Consider the following 22469-nt stretch of genomic DNA (forward strand, 5'->3'; position numbering starts at 1 on the left):
CACTGTGGTCAGTGTAGTTCGTCTGCTCTCGTAGTGCGAACCTGCGAGCGTGCACTTAGGCTGTGGCATCGGAACTATCGATACGACACCCCTCCTCTCTGAAACGGCGCACTATCGTGGACTACAGCTTCCGATGGCAGGTGGAGGCTCCCATGCGCGGACAGCGGACAGCGGAACTGCTGGGGCATGCTTCCCACCCGCGTCCCCGAATTACTCGCGTGGGGGCGAGGTAAAAGCCCCGTTGAAGACCTGCCTGGGACGCGCACCACCACTTGGTATGCTCGGATGAGGAGACGGAGCAACAACCTCCATGGGCGACGGCGACAGCGGCGGTGGCGTGACGGCAGCCTCAGCAGTTATCAGTTCTGGCACTGTGGAGGAACACGGCGGCGGTGGCGACGGCAGCGGCCTGAGGTGGGGCCTTGGCGGTGGCGAGAAGCACCCGCTCGGCTCAGGACACCAGACCGGCGGCAGAGGCGGCGCCGGCAGGAGTGACCGTGGTGGAGGCGCGAGCAGCAGAGGCGCCATCGGTGGAGTCGTGGGCTGAGGCAGCTGAGGCAGCAGAAGCCGCAAAGCCTCCAATTCTGCCGGAAAAGAACCAGTGGCAGAAAACTGGGGGCGGCACAATCGCATATGGTTCCAGTGGCGATTGACAGTGGCAAAGGGACCAAAAATTACAAATAAGTCGGGGCCAAACTGGCGAAGAATGCGCCCCTGATCTCAGTGCTGCCTGCCAGAGAAAAAGCGATAGAACACCAAAGCATGCAGTGCCAAGCTAAAACAAGGAGAAGTAGCGGTAGATCGCAGCGGCGGGTGAAAGAGCTGCAGGAGCGACCGATGAGGGGGGCCATGTAGCAATTCCGCTGGGGAATGGGCGCCACGCGGCTGGGAGCAATATAAAAGCAATGAAAGTCCACAGCGCGCAGCGCGCAGTGGCGAGAGTGCATGGCGTGCAACTTGTTCATCTGTGACTGAAACGTACACACAAAGCGTTCAGCCTCGCCATTCGACTGAAGGGGGGGGGGGGGGACAGGACTGACGCGAGATGGTGAATGTCATTAGCGGCTAGGTACGACTGACAGTATCAGCACCTCGTCTGCCCGTTTCTAGAACACGCGTGCGAAGAATGCGCAGGCGCGGAAATCGCGCATGCGCAAATGATAGTGCCATTTCCAAACGCCCTCTGCCGTAAATCGGAAAGCGGTTCTCCTGCGCGTGAGCTGTACTCTGAGTTTACTAACAGTGCGGCCAGATGTTACTGACCAAAGAGGACTTTCAAGAAAAAGCACTAGAGTCAGCCACTCTCAAACACTCTTGTTTTCTGCGGTATGTGGATGATACATTTGTGGAGTGGCTACATTGACATGATAATCTACCTACGTTTCTTCAGCAACAGGATTCGCTCCATCCGAACACAAATTTCACTGTGAAAGTGGAGAAAGATGGTACTTTACCTTTTCTTGATGTTTTGGTACGAAGGAAAGCAGATGGAACCTTGGCAAACACCGTATACACATCTTTATATGCAGGCCACAAGCTGCCTTCATCCTGCACAATGCGGTAGTGCGTTACGAACGTAAGTTCATAAAGCACATGTGTTATCTGATCCTGAAAGGCTGTCGAGTGAAATACAATATTTGAAGACATTCTGAAAGACAGATAAGTAAAGAAACATCCTGGCTGAATAAAACTGTGTGCCGGACCGAGACTCGAACTCGGGACCTTTGCCTTTCGCGAGCAGGCGCTCCACCAACTGAGCTACCCAAGCACGACTCACGCCCCGTCCTCACAGCTTTACTTCTGCCAGTACCTCGTCTCCTACCTAAGTAATGTATTCAGGCCCAGGTTGGTTGGTTAGGTTAGTGTTGTTTAATGTCCCGTCGACAACGAGGTCATTAGAGACGGAGCGCAAGCTCGGGTTAGGGAAGGATGGGGAAGGAAATCGGCCGTGCCCTTTCAAAGGAACCATCCCGGCATTCGCCTGAAACGATTTAGAGAAATCACGGAAAACCTAAATCAGGATGGCTGGAGACGGGATTGAACCGTCGTCCTCCCGAATGCGAGTCCAGTGTGCTAACCACTGCGCCACCTCGCTCGGTCATTCAGGCCCAGGCAAGTTCAGTCTATGGAGCAGAATGAAGATACGAAGACACCCACCACTTTTGCCTTTTTCCCGTAATTTGGTGCCATGTCGTCAAGAATCGGAAGATTCCTCGGAAGATATGGCATTCAGTGTGTTTTTCAGCTATGTGCAAAACTAAGAAACCTGTTGGGTTCGGTTAAGGATGATATTGGCCTAATGAAATGTGGTGTTTACAAGATTCCTTGTGAATGTGGGTCAGCATATATATAGGCCAGACATGTCGCATAGTACAAGAACTCTGCGATGAACGAGAGCGTCATACACGCGTTCGTCGGCCGGAAAAGTCGGCAATTGCGGAAAATTGTCTGAATATAGGACATCACATGATTTATGAAAAGACAGAAGTTTTATCCCCGGCATCATCTTTCTGGGATTGCGTTATTAAGGAAACAATACATGTCCGTACAGCCGATAATCTCACCAACAGGAATGCGGAATTTCAACTGAGCACAGGCTGGAATCCTGCATGGCTGCTACTAAACCACGACGCTAAAATCAAGATTTTTAGATAACAGACCCGTCGAAACACGGGTCTAGTACGGTCTTTGGTGAGTAACGTTTGGCCACACTGTTAGCAAAGACAACGTACAGTTCACGCGCAGGAGAACCGCTTTGCGATTTTCGGCAGAGGGCGTTTGGTTCAAATGGCTCTGAGCACTATGGGACTTATCATCTGAGGTCATCAGTCCCCTAGAACTTAGAACTACTTAAACTGAACTAACCTAAGGACATCACACACATCCATGCCCGAGACAGGATTCGCTCCTGCGACCCTAGCGGTCGTGCGATTCCAGACTGAAGCGCCACACCGGCCTGCCGGGCGTTTCGATATGGCACCATCTATCTGCAAATCATTTGTGCGTGCCCCATTTGTGAGCCTGCGCATTCTTCGCTCCTGTGTTCTAGAAACGGGGCGTCGACGTGCGGATACCGTCACTCGTACCTAGCTACCAACAAGGTTGAACCACCTGAAGATGTCTGACAGTTGCTCCTAGGAAATATTGTGGAATTTGCACAACGCGATCCGGCGGAAAACCCGTGAAGACTACTTACAAAACATCAGTTTACAAAACGTTAATAAAGGTGGCTAGCTACACTTATAATTTATATGTTTGCATTGTGACAGGCAGTAGCATGAGAAATTTAGTAATTATACAAATCTTGTATAACAATTTTCCTCGTTATAATTTTCCACGACCTCACAAATTTGCAACTACGGTTTTATCGCTGTTTGATGCTACATACTTAGGCGACCTACTTTTTCCTCAGTGGACAGAATGAAATCTACCCACAGAAACTCACACACAGTCTGCAGTTTTGAAGATTATATTCGAATTAACAATGCTCGAATACTGGTACCAGATATTGATGCTTCAGTGAACTGGAAAAGAAATAGAATTCATGGAAATCCAGTGTTACTATACATAGGATATGAATGAAATTGTTACGAAATACAGGTTGATGACAGTTTATGCGTCGTCATAAGGCTATATCGGTAGTAGGAAATATCATTGTTTGTACTCTGCTCCTCCATCAATTAAAATAAATGTTAGTTTCATTCCACTGTCATTTCCCATCAATGCAACTTAGGAAATCAATATGAGACGAAAAGGAACCGACGCGAAAAATATCGGTAGAACGAACATTAGTGGTCCTAGATTACATTATTGACAATAGTTTCTCCAGCCGAACTGGCTTGTTCCGATTTCCCTATCACTCCCGTCCAGTCCCTGCCCGTTCCCACACAATTACTCGCCGTTAGCCGAAGCGTGAGCGCGAGCCAGCTCCCACGAGCAGGTCGGTGAACAGACCTGCACTACGTCACGGAAAAACACACAGGATGACGAGTAGGTACAGCTAATCTGTGTGAAGACTTATCTAAGTTCAGTTAATTGATTAGGTTACGTTGAAAATATAATTAGATAAGTAAGCCACGGCCGGCCCGCGTTGATGCCTTGTTCTTTGGCATTTGTCACAACCGAGTGGCATCTTATTTCTCCCGGAGTTACTGCCATAACGAACTACCATCTTTGGTGTGACTGCTATATTTCGGTGTGTGGTGTGTGTGGCAGTCGGTCAGTCGGGACAGAGCAGCGAGGAAGTCTGAGCGGCGCGAAGTCAGGCCGGGGCTGCTGCCGGCGTGCACGCGCGGTCGGATTTGTGAGGCGCTAGCTGCGAGAGCTGCAAAGTTCGTCGCCCATCGAACCTGGACACTGAAGTTGAGTGGTCAGTTAAACCTGTTATGGAACCTCAACTGCTGTGTCATCTCTTTGTTTATTGCCGGTTGTTGCATTCTGGGTCGTTCCATCAGGCAGCAACGTATGGTGTGTTGGAGTCGGCCAAATTTTGCAGCCGTCTTCCTGTGTGGTGTTTAACTATTGAATTGGTTGATACTTAATAGCGAAGTGCACCAGAGGTATGTTCTGCCTTGTGGCCATTAATGTTCCAGTTACCTGTTCTGGTTGTTAGCGTAGTTTTCCGGCAGTGTGTTTTCCTCGCCGTGTTGATGCTGTTTGTCACGGCATGTAGTTCGACAGCCTTTGGTGTTGTTCATATTTTTGAGTGGTTATTGTATTTAGACGCCATTTTTCTTGAAGTAATGCTGCTAGTATCTTCGTCCTCGCTGATTTTTCCGTTGTCGTGCTCTTGGTCGGGCGGAAGGGAATTGATTAGGTGGTTGGTCGGTTCTTCAGCCATCCCTGGGTCAGGTTGCCATCCGATTATTTAGTATTAAGCATGGCTGCGTATCTCACCTAAACAGTTACCTCCTCAGGCCCAGCCTTGGAGCACTTCTGAGCACCTTTTTTTTTTAAAAAAAAAGGGGATTTGCCCATTGGAAAGCCATATTATTATCCAGGCCTTAAGCCTTGAGTTGTTCTATGTTCAGCATGTGGCCTTCAGCCGAACTTTACCTGAAATATTTTAAGATAAGGCCTTCAGCCGTCTTAAATTAAAATTTCAAAAGTCACCTGTTTTAAACCTTTTAAAATTTTCTTCTCTATCGGAAATTCTTGTTATCCAGGCCTTAAGCCCTCAGTTCTTCTATCTCCAGTGTGTGGCCTTCAGCCGAGTTTTTATGTAATTTTTTTTTTTTTACATGGCCTTCAGCCGTGTGTATTCCTTAAGGCAATTTTAATAACTTGTGTTCGGGGCTTCAGCCGAATCGTTTTTGAATGCTTTTAAGGACATGTGTGATTAAGTGGTTTAGGAAAATGAAGTTTGTATGTTTTGTGCAACTGACAGTAACTGTTACTGGCCCCTTTCCACAGCCGTAATCAGATCCGCTCTGTCCTGCGAATTCAGATTTCAATAAGTTTTCATTAGTAATGAAATATATTTTTACTACTTGTCCATCCAGACTAGAAGAAGAGAACGATATCTAATTAGACTGAATTTATGTCCATGCAATGCATTTCATGATATTTTCATTTTCATATTTCATTAATTCCATAAAGTTAGTGGACAACGCTTCCAAAGAGGACTTAAATTAGATTGATTACAGAAGGCATGGTGGCACTTAATCTCCATATGTGAATGGAATGGGAAAAACGTCTAATAACTGATGCAGTGGGAAGTGACCTCCGCCATTTGTTTCATGGATGTAGATGTAAATGTAAACGCTAGAAATACATCTTGTTAGAAGACTCTTGATGGGTGAAAGGAAGTAGATTCCGTCTTCACAGAACTCGCATGTAGAGCCAGAACATTATACGTTCACTATCAGTAACAATTATTCATTTCCCTAATTCCAAGGTAGCATTCTTGATCATAAATGGTCCCACATATTCGGGTAAACAGTATCCATGATAGTTTATGGACAGCAGCTTTTCTCTTTCGAGGGAGTCAGAATACGTTCAAGGATTCTGCAACAGTCCGGTGCTTGGATCACTGGTCTATAATTATGTACATTTGTCTGTTTCCCGTGTTTTAATCCTGAGTAACCTCGGAATTTTTCCAGTCACTGGGGCTGCATTCTATGCCAGAGTTTCATGATAAACGTCCGAAAATAATACCATAGAACACAGTCTGTAGAGCACCATCAGCGCCTGGTGCCTTACACGGAATCAGGGATGTTAATTTCCAGGTAAATCATTTCAAAGTTTGTGCAGTGATCAAAGAATAGAAACGTAAGATCATTTTGTAAATGGCGTCGTGTCATTTAAAGAAAGCTATGTTAACCGAATGCGAGCGTACAGTCTAAACCAGCGCATCAACTCATCCAGGGCCTCTTTTGTTTCATTTTGCAGAAATCTTTGTATTCGGAAGTTAGCGAAGTGGTTACGTCTCGCAAGAAACGATGTGATTGTGTGTTCCATGAATCGCTATTCCTTTGATGACGAAACGGATGACGAGAATGATGAGCTTCTTCTTCAAGGATGTGGCACTAAATTTGTCAGAGAATTTGATATTGTCTACACGTAAAAACTAAGAGGAAGTTAACACACGGCCGAGTTTTATCTGTTCACTGTGACGTGCAACTCCAATTAACTGAAATCGCTTTAGCGGTTCATTCGGTTATCTGCAGCAAAGCTCTGCTCGAACAAAACAACCTCGAAATATCGGCTGATATTTTTCACCATCGATAAGCTGCTCCTGGCCAGCGCCAGTAATCTATTTGACGGATTATTCCCCATTTCTGTTAATAACTTGTTTTATTTATACTAGGCCAATGAAACCTAAATAAACACCAGATTAAATTAAAATGATACAATAAATATCAAAGCGTTTATCTAGTGCCGTGTCTCTAAGCCTCCATATCTGAGGCTGTTCAGTGTTGACAGGAATGATGACGTACCCCTCAACTGAAGCGGGGGTAGGTGAGTATTTGGGAATAATAAATGTCTGAGTCACGACAGTTTATCTATGTAAGAGGGTCACTCAAAAAAAAAAATAAATAAATAAATAAATAAATAAATAAAGACACTATTTTTCTTAAAATCCATCTTTTATTCTATATGTTTGAAAGTTTTACAGTGTGTAGATACATCCATTAGAAACAATATTTTCAATTTTCCACATAATTTCCATCCCTCTCAACTGCCTTACGCCGTCTTGGAAACAGTGGATTTATACTCGCACGGTAAAATTCTGGACCAACCTGTTGGAGCCACTGTTTGGCAGCGTGCACAAGGGAGTCATCATCTTCAAACCTTGTTCTACGAAGGGAGTCTTTCAGTTTCCCAAAGAGGTGATAGTCACATGGAGCCAGGTCAGAACTGTAAGGCGGGTGTTTCAGTGTTGTCAATCCGAGTTTTGTGATCGCTTCCATGTTTTTTGACTGACATGTGGCCGTGGATTGTCGTGTAACAGCAAAACATCCTGCTTTGGCCGATGTGGTCGAACACAACTCAGTCGAGCTTGAAGTTTCTTCAGTGTCGTCACATATGCGTCTGTCAGTAGTCACCAGTTCGTTAACACTCTGTACATTGTCTGGAGTGTGTGCAATATTGCCGTGCCCGCTTTCATCATGTAACCTGCTTGCCCACCGACTAACTGTACTGCGATCGACAGCAGCATCTCCATACACCTTTTTCAACCTCTTGTGGATGTTTGCCACTGTCTCGTTTTCACAGCACAGGAATTCTATGTTAGCACGTTGCTTCTGACGAACGTCAAATGTAGCAGCCATCTTGAAGACATGCTGTGATGGAGCCACTTACGGAAACAGGTTGAACTAAGTTTGAAAACAAGCTGGAAGGATGTATCTACACACTGTAAATCTTTCACACGTGCAGAATGAAAACTGTATTTTTACAAAAACAGTGTGCATTTATTTTGGAGTGACCCTCGTAGTTTCAAAAGACATAGTAAGATTCGAAGTAATTCATAATTACGAGAATTTAAAATCATAGGAGAGTCCGAAATACGTTTTCTCACTTTCTTCACAAGTTCGTGTGGAAAAACGTATGCGAATCATGATTTGATAGTTCACATATCGAAGTTATTAGTACATGCAAGGCGCTGGCATACGAACCCTTTGCGCCCCAGTGCTGAAACAGGTTGTAATTACTGGAATTACATCTACGGATGGAAGAGGAGTAAACAACTGTAGCTTCTCCCCACGTCCTATTTCGTAACTAGAAGATCGTCCCAATGCTTTACAGTATGGCTGCGGACACAGTTAAAAGTTATTTCTCTGTCGGAGTAGAGCACGAGTTCACCGTGGAGATATTCGAGGGGGGATAAACAATTTGTACATGAAAGAATACTTGTTCTCACTTGTCTATGAAAAATATAAATAGTATACTACTGTCTTCATTTACTGTAATCCGATTTAACACACAATAAACATACCTGACGAGTGAAAGGCGTAAACGTGTAGAAGGAAAATTGTTCCAGTTTGATACCAAATTTTCCCTTCAGCTTTAGCATCCATGGGACGCTACGTATTTGTAATATGCTGAAACTGTGTGACGGCTGATACATGATCCAAAATCCTCTGTAGGTTGTGCGTTAGCAACTAAACTATGAGATCATGAATAACAGACTGTCATAGCGTCAACTTGTGACACATTTCTCTCCATAGCTTCCAAGTCTCCTCAGACGATTTTGCATGAAGCTGTGACATTACCGCGTTTAGGAGTCAGTATACAGGATAGAAATCTACCTGTCCGTAACTTCGAGGGTGTTAATGAAATGATGTGTTTTCATTGATGGGTGAGATTAAATCTGCCAGGGGTACTGTACCGTATTGATCACACAGGAGGCCCCACTGTCCTCACACAGATGACTACGAGATGAGGCTGGAGCCAAAGGAAAGCGCCCGTCGGGGACGCCTCCCAGTGCCAGATACCGCTGGGATACCTTCAGAGAAGTTCTTGGAGACTGTGTATTTGACCCAAGGGAAGAGGCATTTACGTTGCTGTTAAATGTTTCACTTAGCGAGATAATACGGACAATCAGATGTACAGGAACTTCAAAGAACTCTTGAATGGAGATACACCTGCTATGGGGCTGGCCGCGGCTGGACCAGATGTAGTGTCACAATGAGCATCAGGAAGTCATAGAAAGTAGTAATCTACTTAAAGTTACTTCTGGCCAAGACTGTAAACACACACTAGAAGGAGCCCTCTTCACATCCATCGTCCAGGAGGGATGCCTGCCGACTCTTGCTCGCTGTCAGTTACGTTGATGAATCGATGGCTCACACACAGCAGCTGCTCCAGATAGAACCTACGTCGAGCCAAAAAATGCTCGACCCCAGTACAGAGACTAAGTAACTAGTGACACAGCGACAGTGCCGGCGCGAGTAGAGGATATAATTAGCAAAATGTCACTCCATTTCATTGTAACTTTATTTACACAGTGCAATGGAAACTAGCCAAATCTGCAAACTTCATTTGAGTAGCCTTTATGCGGTGCAACTGCTCATTTTCACTTCGTAGTACGTATATACGAGGGTGAGTGAAATGAAAACCTTAAATATTTTTTTAAAAATATTATTTATTGTGCAGAAGTGGTACAAAACTGTATCAGTTTTCAACATAATATCCCCAGTCTCAGTGCAAGTCCTGCAGCGCTTCCAAAGTGCATAAATTCCTTTAGGAAAAAATTCTTTTGGTAGTCCGCGCAACCACTCATGCACCGCGTGGCGTACCTCTTCACCAGAACGGAACTTCTTTCCTCACATTGCGTCTTTGAGTGGTCCGAACATATGGAAATCACTCTGGTGATGAGGAGTGGCGCCATTCCTTGCTCGCTCTCTTCGTTTCTGGTTGGTGGAGGTGAACCCAGGTTTCGTCCCCAGTAATGATCCTTGCAAGGAAGCCATCACCTTCTCGTTCAAAGCGCCGAAGAAGCTCTTCACAAGCATCAACTCGACGTTCTCTAATTTCAGGAGTCAGTTGCCGTGACACCCATCTTGCAGACAGTTTGTGAAACTCGAGCACATCATGCACAATGTGGTGTTCTGACCCATGACTAATGTATAAACTTGCTGCAAAGTCATTCATTGTCACTCTGGTTTCAACTGTTGCAATGTTCTGTGGAGTCACAACTCGTTGTGCCTGACCTGGACGAGGAGCATCTTCCACTGAAGTCACACCATTTGCGAACTTCTTGCTTCATTCGTAGACTTGATGCTGTGACAAACATGCATCACCGTACTGAACCTTCATTCGTCGATGAGTTTCAATAGGTTTCACACCTTGACTACGCAAAAACCGAATAACAGAACGCAGCTCTTCCCTTGTGCAAGCCGCAAGTGGGACAGCCATATTTATACTGATGAAATGAAATGAAATGTCGTGTGGCTAGGGCCTCCCGTCGGGTAGACCGTTCGCCTGGTGCCGGTCTTTCGAGTTGACGCCACTTCGGCGACCTGCGCGTCGATGGGGATGAAATGATGATGATTAGGACAACACAACACCCAGTCCCCGAGCGGAGAAAATCTCCGACCCAGCCGGGAATCGAACCCGGGCCCTTAGGATTGACAGTCTGTCACGCTGACCACTCAGCTACCGGGGGCGGACTTACTGCGAAGGTATGTCTGCATCTGCACTATGCTGCCACCTACAGGCCACTCTGCAAGTTGTTTGTAGCACGCTTACCAACTTACAGGATAACGGCGCGAACTTACGATTTGTTATTACAAATTTAAGGTTTTCAGTTGACTCACCCTCGCACTTTTGACACTGTTCTTCCATTTTTGGAAATACCATCTTGATAATCTGGTTGACCTTAAAATAGGTTCCCAGCCGAAACTAGTAGTCAAGTAAATAAAGTTGAATTGGCCCTTTTCCTGGTTTTCCGTTGTACTGTTTAACAAAAGTTGTTGACTTGTAATTATTCCAGCTTGCCGGAAGTTCGTTAATTTTCCCAGTTTTAAGCACAATTCCTGCTGTCATATCACCAAAGACATAGCTTGTTTACAACTTGTTCTCAATAAGGAATTTTCGCTTGCTGTAATTAGTTAATCGGTAACCGCTGTCACCATCGTTACCAGAACCCTCGATTGCTGTCTGAGCGCCTAAGCTCTTGGCAGTGCACTCTGCGGCCACCGCTTTGAACCAAGGTGTTAGCTACCCTGCACTGCAGGGATCTAACGCAGTTAGCTGGAGCCGTGAGTCCTCCTGTACGTTCAGGGCATTGCGTCATCCTGCCATCACTTGGCCAGGTCTGCTAAGGGCTCATTTAAACGAGCTGTTTCTGACTAGGACGGCACTGCGAGGGCAGTGCACTAGGAGAAACTGTTGCAGCGAATTGCCACAATCGCCGATGTGCCAGGGATCTACCACTGTGGGCAAGAAGGAGGAACGATTGGAAATAACAAACAATGAACAGCTTTCTTCTTGTGTTGCAGCCTGATCGAACTCTGGCTGTGAATCCTTACTCCAAGCCACAACAACAGCTCTACATAATTGTTTAAATTCATGGTAGAACTTCAGCTATCTTCTATTTTGCACAATGCGTTTGGTTAATAGTTTCGGTCAAATTATCATTATCAAGCATAAGCTGACATGAAAGGTTGGAAAGTTACACCATAATAAGAGTAAGTCTCCACACTAATAAGAATTTTTTACAATAATAGCTGCGTACAATAGTTTTCATAAAGAAGCAAAATTTGCAACGACAGCTTATTATGGTATAGCTTCCCAGCAGTTCATGCCAGCTTATGCTTGATAATGATCATTTAACCGAAACTAGCAGCGGAGCGCATTGTACAAAATAAAGGACAGCTGAAGATTCACCATGAATATTCCCACCTGCAGACATAATTAAATCTACACAATTGTGTTGAAGAGTGCAAATTTTCTTAGAGGGGCGCTTGGTGGTGGTGATGGCGATGGGCCGGAGGGCCCAGTGGAAACAGTGATGACCATAAAGAATCACTTTTAGTAAGTCCAATTCGTAACGTGTCGTGCTTCAGGGAGGCAAACATGCCTCCGCCTGTGGTCTCTGTCCGGGGCTGGCGTACGAGCGGCGGCTTCCGCCACGCTTGCTGAGCTGGCGGCCTCTGATGCTGATGGTGGACCCGTGGTATGCTTGCAGCCTCCCCAGGCCGCGGTCGTTGACGCCAGCGGCGGCGTTCTGCTTCCCTCGTCGGCGTGGAGCCGTGGCAGACCCTCGGCTTCTCACTCGTCACCAAGGCAGCGAGTGGAGACGACTGTGCACGGGATTCGGCTCGCTGCCCTCTGGCAGGCTGGCGCTTGAGACACCAAGTCCCACTAGGAACTGAGCGTTGGCAGCAGCATGCACGGAAGGCAAGTCGGCGGTGCTCTAGCACCAAGTGCCATGGAGAACTATGTGTCAATGCCACCTGACACAGCACAGTCTTGAGCTCATGGCTGCATCTCTTGATGTCCAATCGTCACGCTGTCAAACATAGCCTTGGCGTTACGATGCTGGATTTCAGGTGCCCTCTTCCTTAAAAGGCAAACTCATTTAAATGCGCTAGGCCGGCATTTGTTTCACAAAAACCCGACGCTTTGTCACGTCACCAAAAGGGGTCTGCTCTGATGTGGTAACATTGACCTACCCGCTACAGTCATAATCGCTGTGGGGTGTAGTTTTCCAATGAGTGCGGCTATCCTCGTCTCGCAGTCCTCTTTGTGTTTGTTATTGTGATCCATGGCTGCTAACGCAATACTTTATCGATGCGTTCTCACTACTCTTTATAACTTTTGGTACAGTCATTACTTTTACCCTAGTACAAGGTAGTGACATTACACTAAGAACATTTATAGTGTCTTGTGCTTCCATTTGTCTACATGTCAGTCGTTCCCTTTCACTCTTACTGAAGGCAAGAAGTCATCTCACCAAAAATAGTAAGCGCACTAGTCTAGCATCTGGTCGTGCTGCTGGTCCCCTTCCCCGCCGTGTAGCTCCACAGGCAAGCGGGACAAACTAACGCATCATCCACTTCCACCTGCCGTGGCCGGTGCGCCGTATCTGGCCGTAATGGGAGCACTCGAGACGCGCGCTGGAGGACAGCCGTGTTTAGCGACACTGCTAGTTGGCGGCGGGTCCGCTGGCGGCGCTGGCGTCCGTCGATACCGGCGCCGGACGTCGCGGCGCTGCCCGCCGCCACCGCCGCCGCCGCCGCCCAGTCGAGTGAGCGCCGCGCGACGAGCCGGAGACTCAGCCCCGGTGGTCACCACGTGTCCGACCACGCTACGTGCGCCTCCCACCCACCACCTGTCACCTGTCACCGGCTGCAGCCTCTGCGGACTCCGCTCGCAAACGACCCCCTCGCGTCCTCCGGTGCCGCCCCGAAGCGCTGACGAGCACCCCGGCGGCCTCCGCCACTGCTGGGCGCGCGGCCACGAGGTGCAGGTGCGGGGTTCGAACCCCGGCGGCCGCGCCCATGGCCGGCCAGTAGTGTCCATCCGGCGCCTCGCCATGACGGGCCGAGCCCACCCCGCGCTGACCGCCACGGCGGCCCTGCTGCTGTTAGCCGCCGCTAGGGAAGTCGGTGAGTACCTGCTACACTGCGCCCGTCACTTTGGTTTCCTGTCGACCGATCGGCGCACGAGACTCGTCGTAACGACGCTGCGAGCACTCCGTGCTACCTTTCACGAAGGGGCCTATTACCGTGCCTAGCCCCTATGATGCCAAAGTTTAAAATCACGCGAGATGGGGCAGGTTCTACACCTTCACAAGCGGCATATGCATACCCAAATAAGAAGATGGAAAACAAGCGCTGAACATAATGACGCAGACTAACATTAAAGCCACGTGCCGCTAACGACATAGACGTCACTGTAAATAGCGGGACTGTTGTTTCACAGTGTAACAAAATCCTCCAGGTGTGATTCAAATCGGTAGCACGTAGGATCGATGTCTACACATTTGACGAATATTCAAAATGTGCGTATCCTTTTGGCATGAAAGCCACCTAGCCCTTGAAAAACAGCGCTAATTCGATCATGTGATTGATGCTGGAATCAACACACAACAAAATACGTACTGACACTACGGCTAACTACGTCGGAGTTTATTGATTACCATGACGTGTGTCTGTGGTAACAGTTCACACTTAGTGAAATTAATTGCAGAAAGTCACATATTGTGCTACGGGTCTGTGGGCGGATTTTTTTTTTTTTTTTCGACGACACCAATTTGAACAGATAGAGACTGGGTTCCCTACACTGTAGGGTCCACTCTCATACGTCTGTCTACTTAATGTGTGATGTTCTGGTTTGCCATTTTCAGTAATTCCATAGTTACTAGTTTGTATGCTCGATGTTATTTCCTATATCTGAGACAGCTTTGTAAAAGAATCATCTTTAATTTCTATTACTCGGGACTCATCTTATGTGTCCTATTTTAGACAAATAGATGTCTGTTCGTGAATCTAAGATGAAAAACTTAAAATCGAAATTGTTCGCAAAACACGGAAAAATGCGGGAAAAAAGAAATTAATGGACCACAGCGTAACGTTTGTAAACACCTTCGATTGAATGTAGTGACGGATAAATACAATTTAACATGTCTGACGATGTTCCCAGAATTTAGTATGTGCAACGATACACACAATAAATCTTTGTTATGTGGCTGTAGCAAATGATATGACAAACAACTGCGGCATACCTGCCAAAAATTGACACATTACTCTATATCTGTGTTTCTGAGCAACATATCTGCATCCTGACCTTGTAAGTAGATCGAAAACGAAAGAATTTTGGGTAGATAATGATGTTAATGGCATGCCTCTAGGAAAACGATAAAAATTACCTGGTACAGATGAATCGAATTCTATCGCAAAAAGCGTTAGATACCGAACAGGGTCTGTTTCCGTACTCGCTATCGTAATGAAGGCTCATTCGTTGTATTTGTTACATTTAAATTTGTGACAGCACTGCTGTTGAAGTGCCTGCACACCCGTACCGGAAGGGGCGAAGAGTATTTAACTGTTTTGTCACGGGGAACGTTGACTTTACAAGCACGACTCACATTTCGTATTAAAGGATGTGCCCTGGTGTGCAGGCATTCTGCGAGCAATGCAAAGGTATTTGCGGTAACAAACTCAAGGAAATTCTATGTAACGAGCCCCTGAAAATTTTATTCGTCAGAAGAATTTACGCTACAAACAACCGTGATTCGCTTTGTGGCGTTGTGCTGTTTGTGCGACACCTTCACACCACTGTTGAGTTGCAGAAGAGGATTAGGAGACTTCCCGTTCGATTTCTGCTAATGGTCGACAAAGGACACAAAGGCTTTCGAAGAATCTGAAAGCTTCTCATCTGAATTCATGCAACGTGTGAACTTTTGATGTCAGGTGAAAACAAACACGATGTGAAATACTTACTGAACGTGTGTAAGAACTTTGATTTTACAAAAGAACAGATGGGCTTCCAGTATGGTGTACTATAAAACAGGACAGGGGTACCTTCTACATTACGAATAATCTTTTAAAGAAGCTGAGAAGAAACTTTGTGGCCAGAATTTTTGTATTCCAAGTCGATTTCATTGACCGTAATATTCCTCGCAGTAAAGTATAAATATTTAACGTATTTTATTACTGTAGTTAATCCATTACTTTCATCTATGACATCATGTTGAGAAATGAGTCGTTTTTTTCTTTTGAGAGTATTTTCTTAGGTCGAAGATTAAAATGAGATAATATTAGCTAGGTAGCAAAATTTTTATGTTTGAAATTAGCTTCTTGTATCAAGGCGAATATGTCGCTGACGTTCGGCAATAAAAATCCATTCTTTCTCTAAATTGAAAGAATGATATAAAAATTCCTATCAGCGATGTCCTATAATGCAATCGAAAACTATCGCAAAACATTTGGATGTATGATTTAGACTTTCCCCTAGCGACGACTAACACAGTTTAATACCATAGTCCTTTCCAACGCATATTGTAATGTTGTAACTTGGAAGTATAACAGAAGTCTGGTGGGACATGATATGATTTTGTTATATAACTGAAACATTTCGAAATATAACTTAGTTCCTTCTTCTACATTTTTATAGTCCCGCGGTACCATGAATTTCGGACGGAAATCACTGGCGGAATAGTAAATTAAATTTTATTGTGAGACAGTAACAATACAGGATGTGATGTAAATGTGACGGCATTCTAAATTTTAATTACTATAAGAACAGATATTGCAGTTTATTCTTATCTTCCCGACCATACTGAGAGGGTTCGTGTAACCGCGCTGTTGTGAATGGAAACCCCTGCGACAAATTACGAACATTATTAGCAATGAGTAGCTTTGTGACCAGAATTTCAATGATTCTTACTGAAACATACGTACGTGATATTATTCAGGGTAAAGTATGCCCATTTAAATAGAACTATCAATTCGTATAGCGAAACAGACCTTTCTGCAGTACATGCTTCTGTGTCTCCCCTTACATGGAAACACAACTAGCGTCCTAGAAATGCATTCTATCCAAGTATAAAGAATAATCATAATTGTTATTCTTTTATCACTTCTTCGTCTGGTAATATTGCGTACGAAGCAGTAACAGAGACATAAACCTTTGGGGAAAACAGGTGTAAAAATGAATATGGCCGCTTCATAGATTTCCCCATGATTTGACTGACAAAATGAGGGCTGTGGATGTTTTACTATCAGAAAATCAATGTCTTTTCCGCTCTCAAAAAGAATGTTAAAAATTAATTTCGTGTCGGTAGTGCTGAATCTGTATATCATCAAATACCTCTCATTCACTCCTTAGATCCAAAGAAGTGAATTATAAAACCGTTACTAATTCCAAGACGCATAAATCGTTCGAACACTCTGCTAACTTTTATAACCTATTCTACGCATCGAAACAAGGAAGCAAGTGCTTAGAAAAATGCGTCCGAAAAGAAGGAAACACGCAAAATGCATTTCATTTACTTCTACACCCGAAAACACTCCTCCGATCATTGATTATTGCACCAACTCCCACGGGTGACGTCGAAAGGTGTTACATACTTGCGTGACGGATGAATAAAGCGTTCTTTCGGTAGTAATATCAGCTGCCTTTAGCAAATTGCTCCGTGTGGACTGCGATCGTTGATATCTACGGATCACGAAATTTCATCACTAACCTTTCCTTCCCTCCTATTGATCTATCATGGTAGATATCATCCTGTGACTAATGTGCCGGAAACAAATTTCAAATGGGGTGGCATGTTTCCTGCAATTGTCCTATCGCTTGTCCGAAAGGGCGTTTTGAATAAAGGCGTCGTACAAAGCGTACCTAACTGAGAGGCTATTTGGACGAACTAGACTGTCGGCTACAGTTTCCAGCACACACCACGTTTAAACTTCTACCACGGCACATCCTGAATCAGTTATAGAATATTCAAGCACCCATAATGGTTTTTGCGCCAGTTTTCGAAGAAACTATTCTTCAGTTCCCTGTTAGAATCGTCAGTTATTGTATTTTACCACGAACGGCTTCGAACGAAAAGTTTTATTTAAAGCTCAAATAAAAATACACTCCAATATGTTTATACTGATGTGACGTTTATTTCGATGTGAAGAATATATTACCAAATCTCATAAAAATATTTAAGTTAAAAACATAATAAAAGATGCGTAATATCTGCATGTGTAATATTATCAAAAAATGGTTCAGATGGCTCTGAGCATTATGGGACTTAACATCTGAGGTCATCAGTCCCCTAGAACGTAGAACTACTTATACCTAACTAACCTAAGGACATCACACACATCCACGCCCGTGGCAGGATTCGAACCTGCGACCGTAGCGGTCGCGCGTTTCCAGACTGAAGCGCCTAGAACCGCTCGGCCACACCGGCCGGCTGTAATATTATCATTATAATATTATCACTCGGTCAGCAGTGAGAGACCCTAATGTTATCCTCACGAAACTCAATGGTCCGTAGTCATCTACAGGGAGCTTCATCTACAGGGAGCTTCACAGAATTCATATACCATTATAACAAACACAGTCCTTGTAAGCAGACAAGGAGAGTGTATTTTTGATCATCCTTGCTTCAGTTAAAAGCGTACGGTTGTACAAAGGATGAAACCTGTTAAGCCATTTTTTAAAAAAATTACAGCTTTCACAATAATAGTGATCGCCACCAAACAGTATTTTTTAATTTGGTTGAAAATTACGTAGTGCATACTGGTGAAATGCAGATAATACCTGAAGTCGTACCTACCTCGGAAGAGCCGTTCTTAGCGCAGCCCTAGCGTAAAGAATTCCAAATGGCTAAGCTCTTCTGAAGCACAGCAAAATTTACCTCCAAATAAGAAATTTCTAAGAAACACATCACTTTATCAATAAGGTACTAAAATGCGCTGTTTTATTATTATATTAATTGTTCACAGTCCACCCCGACAGCCGCCCGTGTGTCCGAGCGGTTCTAGGCGCTTCAGTCTGGAACCGCGCGACCGCTACGGTCGCAGGTTCGAATCCTGCCTCGGGCATGGATGTGTGTTATGTCCTTAGGTTAGTTAGGTTTAAGTAGTTTTAAGTTCTAGGGGACTGATGACCTCAGATGTTACGTCCCATAGTGCTCAGAGCTACACTCCTGGAAATGAAAAAAAGAACACATTGACACCGGTGTGTCAGACCCACCATACTTGCTCCGGACACTGCGAGAGGGCTGTACAAGCAATGATCACACGCACGGCAAAGCGGACACACCAGGAACCGCGGTGTTGGCCTTCGAATGGCGCTAGCTGCGCAGCATTTGTGCACCGCCGCCGTCAGTGTCAGCCAGTTTGCCGTGGCATACGGAGCTCCATCGCAGTCTTTAACACTGGTAGCATGCCGCGACAGCGTGGACGTGAACCGTATGTGCAGTTGACGGACTTTGAGCGAGGGCGTATAGTGGGCATGCGGGAGGCCGGGTGGACGTACCGCCGAATTGCTCAACACGTGGGGCGTGAGGTCTCCACAGTACATCGATGTTGTCGCCAGTGGTCGGCGGAAGGTGCACGTGCCCGTCGACCTGGGACCGGACCGCAGCGACGCACGGATGCATGACAAGACCGTAGGATCCTACGCAGTGCCGTAGGGGACCGCACCGCCACTTCCCAGCAAATTAGGGACACTGTTGCTCCTGGGGTATCGGCGAGGACCATTCGCAACAGTCTCCATGAAGCTGGGCTACGGTCCCGCACACCGTTAGGCTGTCTTCCGCTCACGCCCCAACATCGTGCAGCCCGCCTCCAGTGGTGTCGCGACAGGCGTGAATGGAGGGACGAATGGAGACGTGTCGTCTTCAGCGATGAGAGTCGCTTCTGCCTCGGTGCCAATGATGGTCGTATGCGTGTTTGGCGCCGTGCAGGTGAGCGCCACAATCAGGACTGCATACGACCGAGGCACACAGGGCCAACACCCGGCATCATGGTGTGGGGAGCGATCTCCTACGCTGGCCGTACACCACTGGTGATCGTCGAGGGGACACTGAATAGTGCACGGTACATCCAAACCGTCATCGAACCCATCGTTCTACCATTCCTAGACCGGCAAGGGAACTTGCTGTTCCAACAGGACAATGCACGTCCGCATGTATCCCGTGCCACCCAACGTGCTCTAGAAGGTGTAAGTCAACTACCCTGGCCAGCAAGATCTCCGGATCTGTCCCCCATTGAGCATGTTTGGGACTGGATGAAGCGTCGTCTCACGCGGTCTGCACGTCCAGCACGAACGCTGGTCCAACTGAGGCGCCAGGTGGAAATGGCATGGCAAGCCGTTCCACAGGACTACATCCAGCATCTCTACGATCGTCTCCATGGGAGAATAGCAGCCTGCATTGCTGCGAAAGGTGGATATACACTGTACTAGTGCCGACATTGTGCATGCTCTGTTGCCTGTGTCTATGTGCCTGTGGTTCTGTCAGTGTGATCATGTGATGTATCTGACCCCAGGAATGTGTCAATAAAGTTTCCCCTTCCTGGGACAATGAATTCACGGTGTTCTTATTTCAATTTCCAGGAGTGTATTTTGAACCACCCCGACAGCTGAGTGGGCAGCCGGCACGGTAGCTCATCGTGTTCGGTCAGAGAGACGGTTGGCCCCTGTAAAAAAAAAAGACCTGCACCAAGGCGGCCGGACATGCCCTGTAAGGGGCCTCCCGGCCAATGACGCCAAACGCTCGTTTCCATTCCAATGGTACACAGAACAAGTATTACGTTTTCCTTTGATTACTGTTTAATTTCACTGTCATTTGTGATTACGGTTCTTGCTTTACCAGAAAATTTGCACAGCAATCACCAAAGGTCTTTGTTTACAATCTAGCTTACTGATAAGCTTATCTTGCGTAACTGAATAATTTTTTTTATTGCTTCATACAGGAACACAGTGGCTATATTTATTTGTTCCTGTGCAGTAGTTCGGCGGTTTTTCGCATACAAACTACTGACAAATTGGGACTTCTGTCATGTTGTATTGGTTATTCGACGCAGTTTGACTGAATTCCATTTGTTATTCGAACAAGTATGAGTGATTTCTACTGAATAAATGACGCTCTACAATGACTCCAGTGACAGTCATGTTTGTGCTACCCCAATACAACGTAAGCTCTGGGTTCAACTTTTGACATGGAATTCTGTGTCACTTAAGTGGATGGTTGCGTAACAGCTGCCAAGTGTATTGAAGGAAAGGGGGAAGATAAGTATTAACCGTTCTTGGCCGTTAGAAGACGCAGCACAAACTTGAATGGGGGGGAAGGGTGAAGAAGGAAAGCAGCTTGTAATTTGCATTAAGTGGTTTAGGGAAACCCCAGAAAACTTATATCTGGACGGCTGGACCGTTCAAGAGTTTTGTAGCATGCAATGTATATCTTCTCATTGTTACGAGATACTCGTTGTGCGGCTTCTGCGCACCACCGCTACTTGTCTGACGGCAAAGCAATTTATGCGAGACAAGTAATTAAGACTCTAGGCTGACAGGCACCAAATTAGATTAGCGATCCTGGACTACACGCCACAGCTCCTGTGAGGAAGTTGGTCCCCGGAAAAAAATTTTTGTGACTAATATCAGGACTGTGGAATCATACAGAATGCGCATCAATCCACTGACGTTTACAGAGCCAACTCTAATACCTGATGTACCATACTGGTACAGAATGTGTACAACTCGTCTACAATTGGGATGGTTAGTAGGAATTAAAAAGTGGAGAAGAATTAAGGGAATTACAGAACGGAAAAGGAGACTTCACTTGTGTACTAAGATAAGGAAATCTGCAGTGCTGCAGCGGTGACATTCTTTTGTCACGTTATCCTTCAATAACAGCATTTGAACATTGTAAAACACAAACTTTTCTTTCGTTTCTGTCTTAATTGTCCGTGAGAATCTGTCGTTGAGAAATAGTTCTGTAGTTCGGACATCTGTTACAGTCGGTTTCAGTGTACTTGGATTCGGCGTCTGACCTATGCGAAATGTTGCTTGCATATGCAAAGTCGCCAGTATTGTAACCACGCGAATGTTGTTTTTGTTTAGGTTCCCCACACAACAGTGACCCGATAAAATAAATATATCCTACTTACTAAAGTTTTCTTATTCTCTAGTGAACTGCTGCCTTTTTTCTAGTAAACTGCTGTCTTCTACTCTAGGAAACTTTTCTCTTATACCTTAGTAAACTAGTTAGCCTACCGAAACAGACTGTTTTGTTCTGGAAGGGGAAAGAAGTATATGTTAAAGATCCATCGTGGTTAGAGGCGCTCGTTTTTAGAGCGACAGAAAAAGTGTGGGTGTTTATTTAATATTATAACCAAAATTACAAATCTTTGTAAAAGTAACTACTGTTTCTGTTGATCTGTGGTTGCTAAAAAACACCCTAAGTTTCAACACATGCCTCAACAGCTGGTATGACGTCTGTAGTGTTATGAGAAACACTTGCAACATTATTTTAAGGTCACTTCTGTTGTATTCGGAAAGCGTTTCCAGCGCTGTCGTTATATACGATGTAGAAAATAATGCGTCAGTCGCTTCATGCTGTAGGGAGGATACACTAAAGTTTCAAGCAGTTAATTAATTTGTGAGAAAGAATTTCATTTACAAGCGGAATAGCTTCTTCCTCATTAGGATGGAGAGTTTATCTAGGGGTGTTCATCTAGTGGTCATTTATTAATTCCTAGCTCCGGCACCTCAAGGAAAAACAAACATACTAATAATGTGTAAGGCTTTCGACGATAATGTTGACAAAAAATTCACACTTTCATATTCCGCACAATGGATGTATGCATCTGTAGAACACTGCCACATTTCGAACCCCATTCTTCACATGTTTCTTAAGTATCGCGTCAATTTTTGTTGGTTTAATATGAAGTGACATTTTCATAATTTTTCGTTTAACGAAAATAAATTTGGAAGTACTTACGTGTTTGTATTTTGAAAAAGGACAACAGCTGTTTTGGCACGAACTGGTTCTTATATTAAAATGGGCATCAATTAGA

At 45.3% G+C, this 22469-nt stretch overlaps 1 protein-coding gene across 1 annotated transcript; it reads right to left on the bottom strand.

Annotated features, from left to right (window-relative positions):
* Window positions 1–210: 210 nt before the first annotated feature.
* On the bottom strand, window positions 211–13450 carry LOC126263407 (uncharacterized). Its single transcript, XM_049960501.1, has 2 exons — window positions 13294–13450; window positions 211–584 (listed from the first exon to the last, which is right to left on the bottom strand). The coding sequence occupies exons 1-2, from the start codon at window positions 13448–13450 to the stop codon at window positions 211–213; spliced, it is 531 nt and encodes a 176-aa protein (XP_049816458.1).
* Between the last annotated feature and the right edge of the window lie 9019 nt (window positions 13451–22469).

The sequence above is a fragment of the Schistocerca nitens genome, chromosome 6, assembly GCF_023898315.1.
Source record: "Schistocerca nitens isolate TAMUIC-IGC-003100 chromosome 6, iqSchNite1.1, whole genome shotgun sequence".
NCBI classification, from domain to species: Eukaryota; Metazoa; Arthropoda; class Insecta; order Orthoptera; family Acrididae; genus Schistocerca; species Schistocerca nitens.

What these genes read in the sequence shown, in the direction of transcription:
- LOC126263407 (XM_049960501.1), bottom strand. Translation starts at nt 13,450, where the DNA reads ATGGGCGCGGCCGCCGGGGTTCGAACCCCGCACCTGCACCTCGTGGCC. An exon ending in GTCCGCAGAGGCTGCAGCCG is followed by an intron (nt 585 to 13,293) that starts GTGACAGGTGAC and finishes CTTTTCCGGCAG; the next exon opens with AATTGGAGGCTTTGCGGCTT.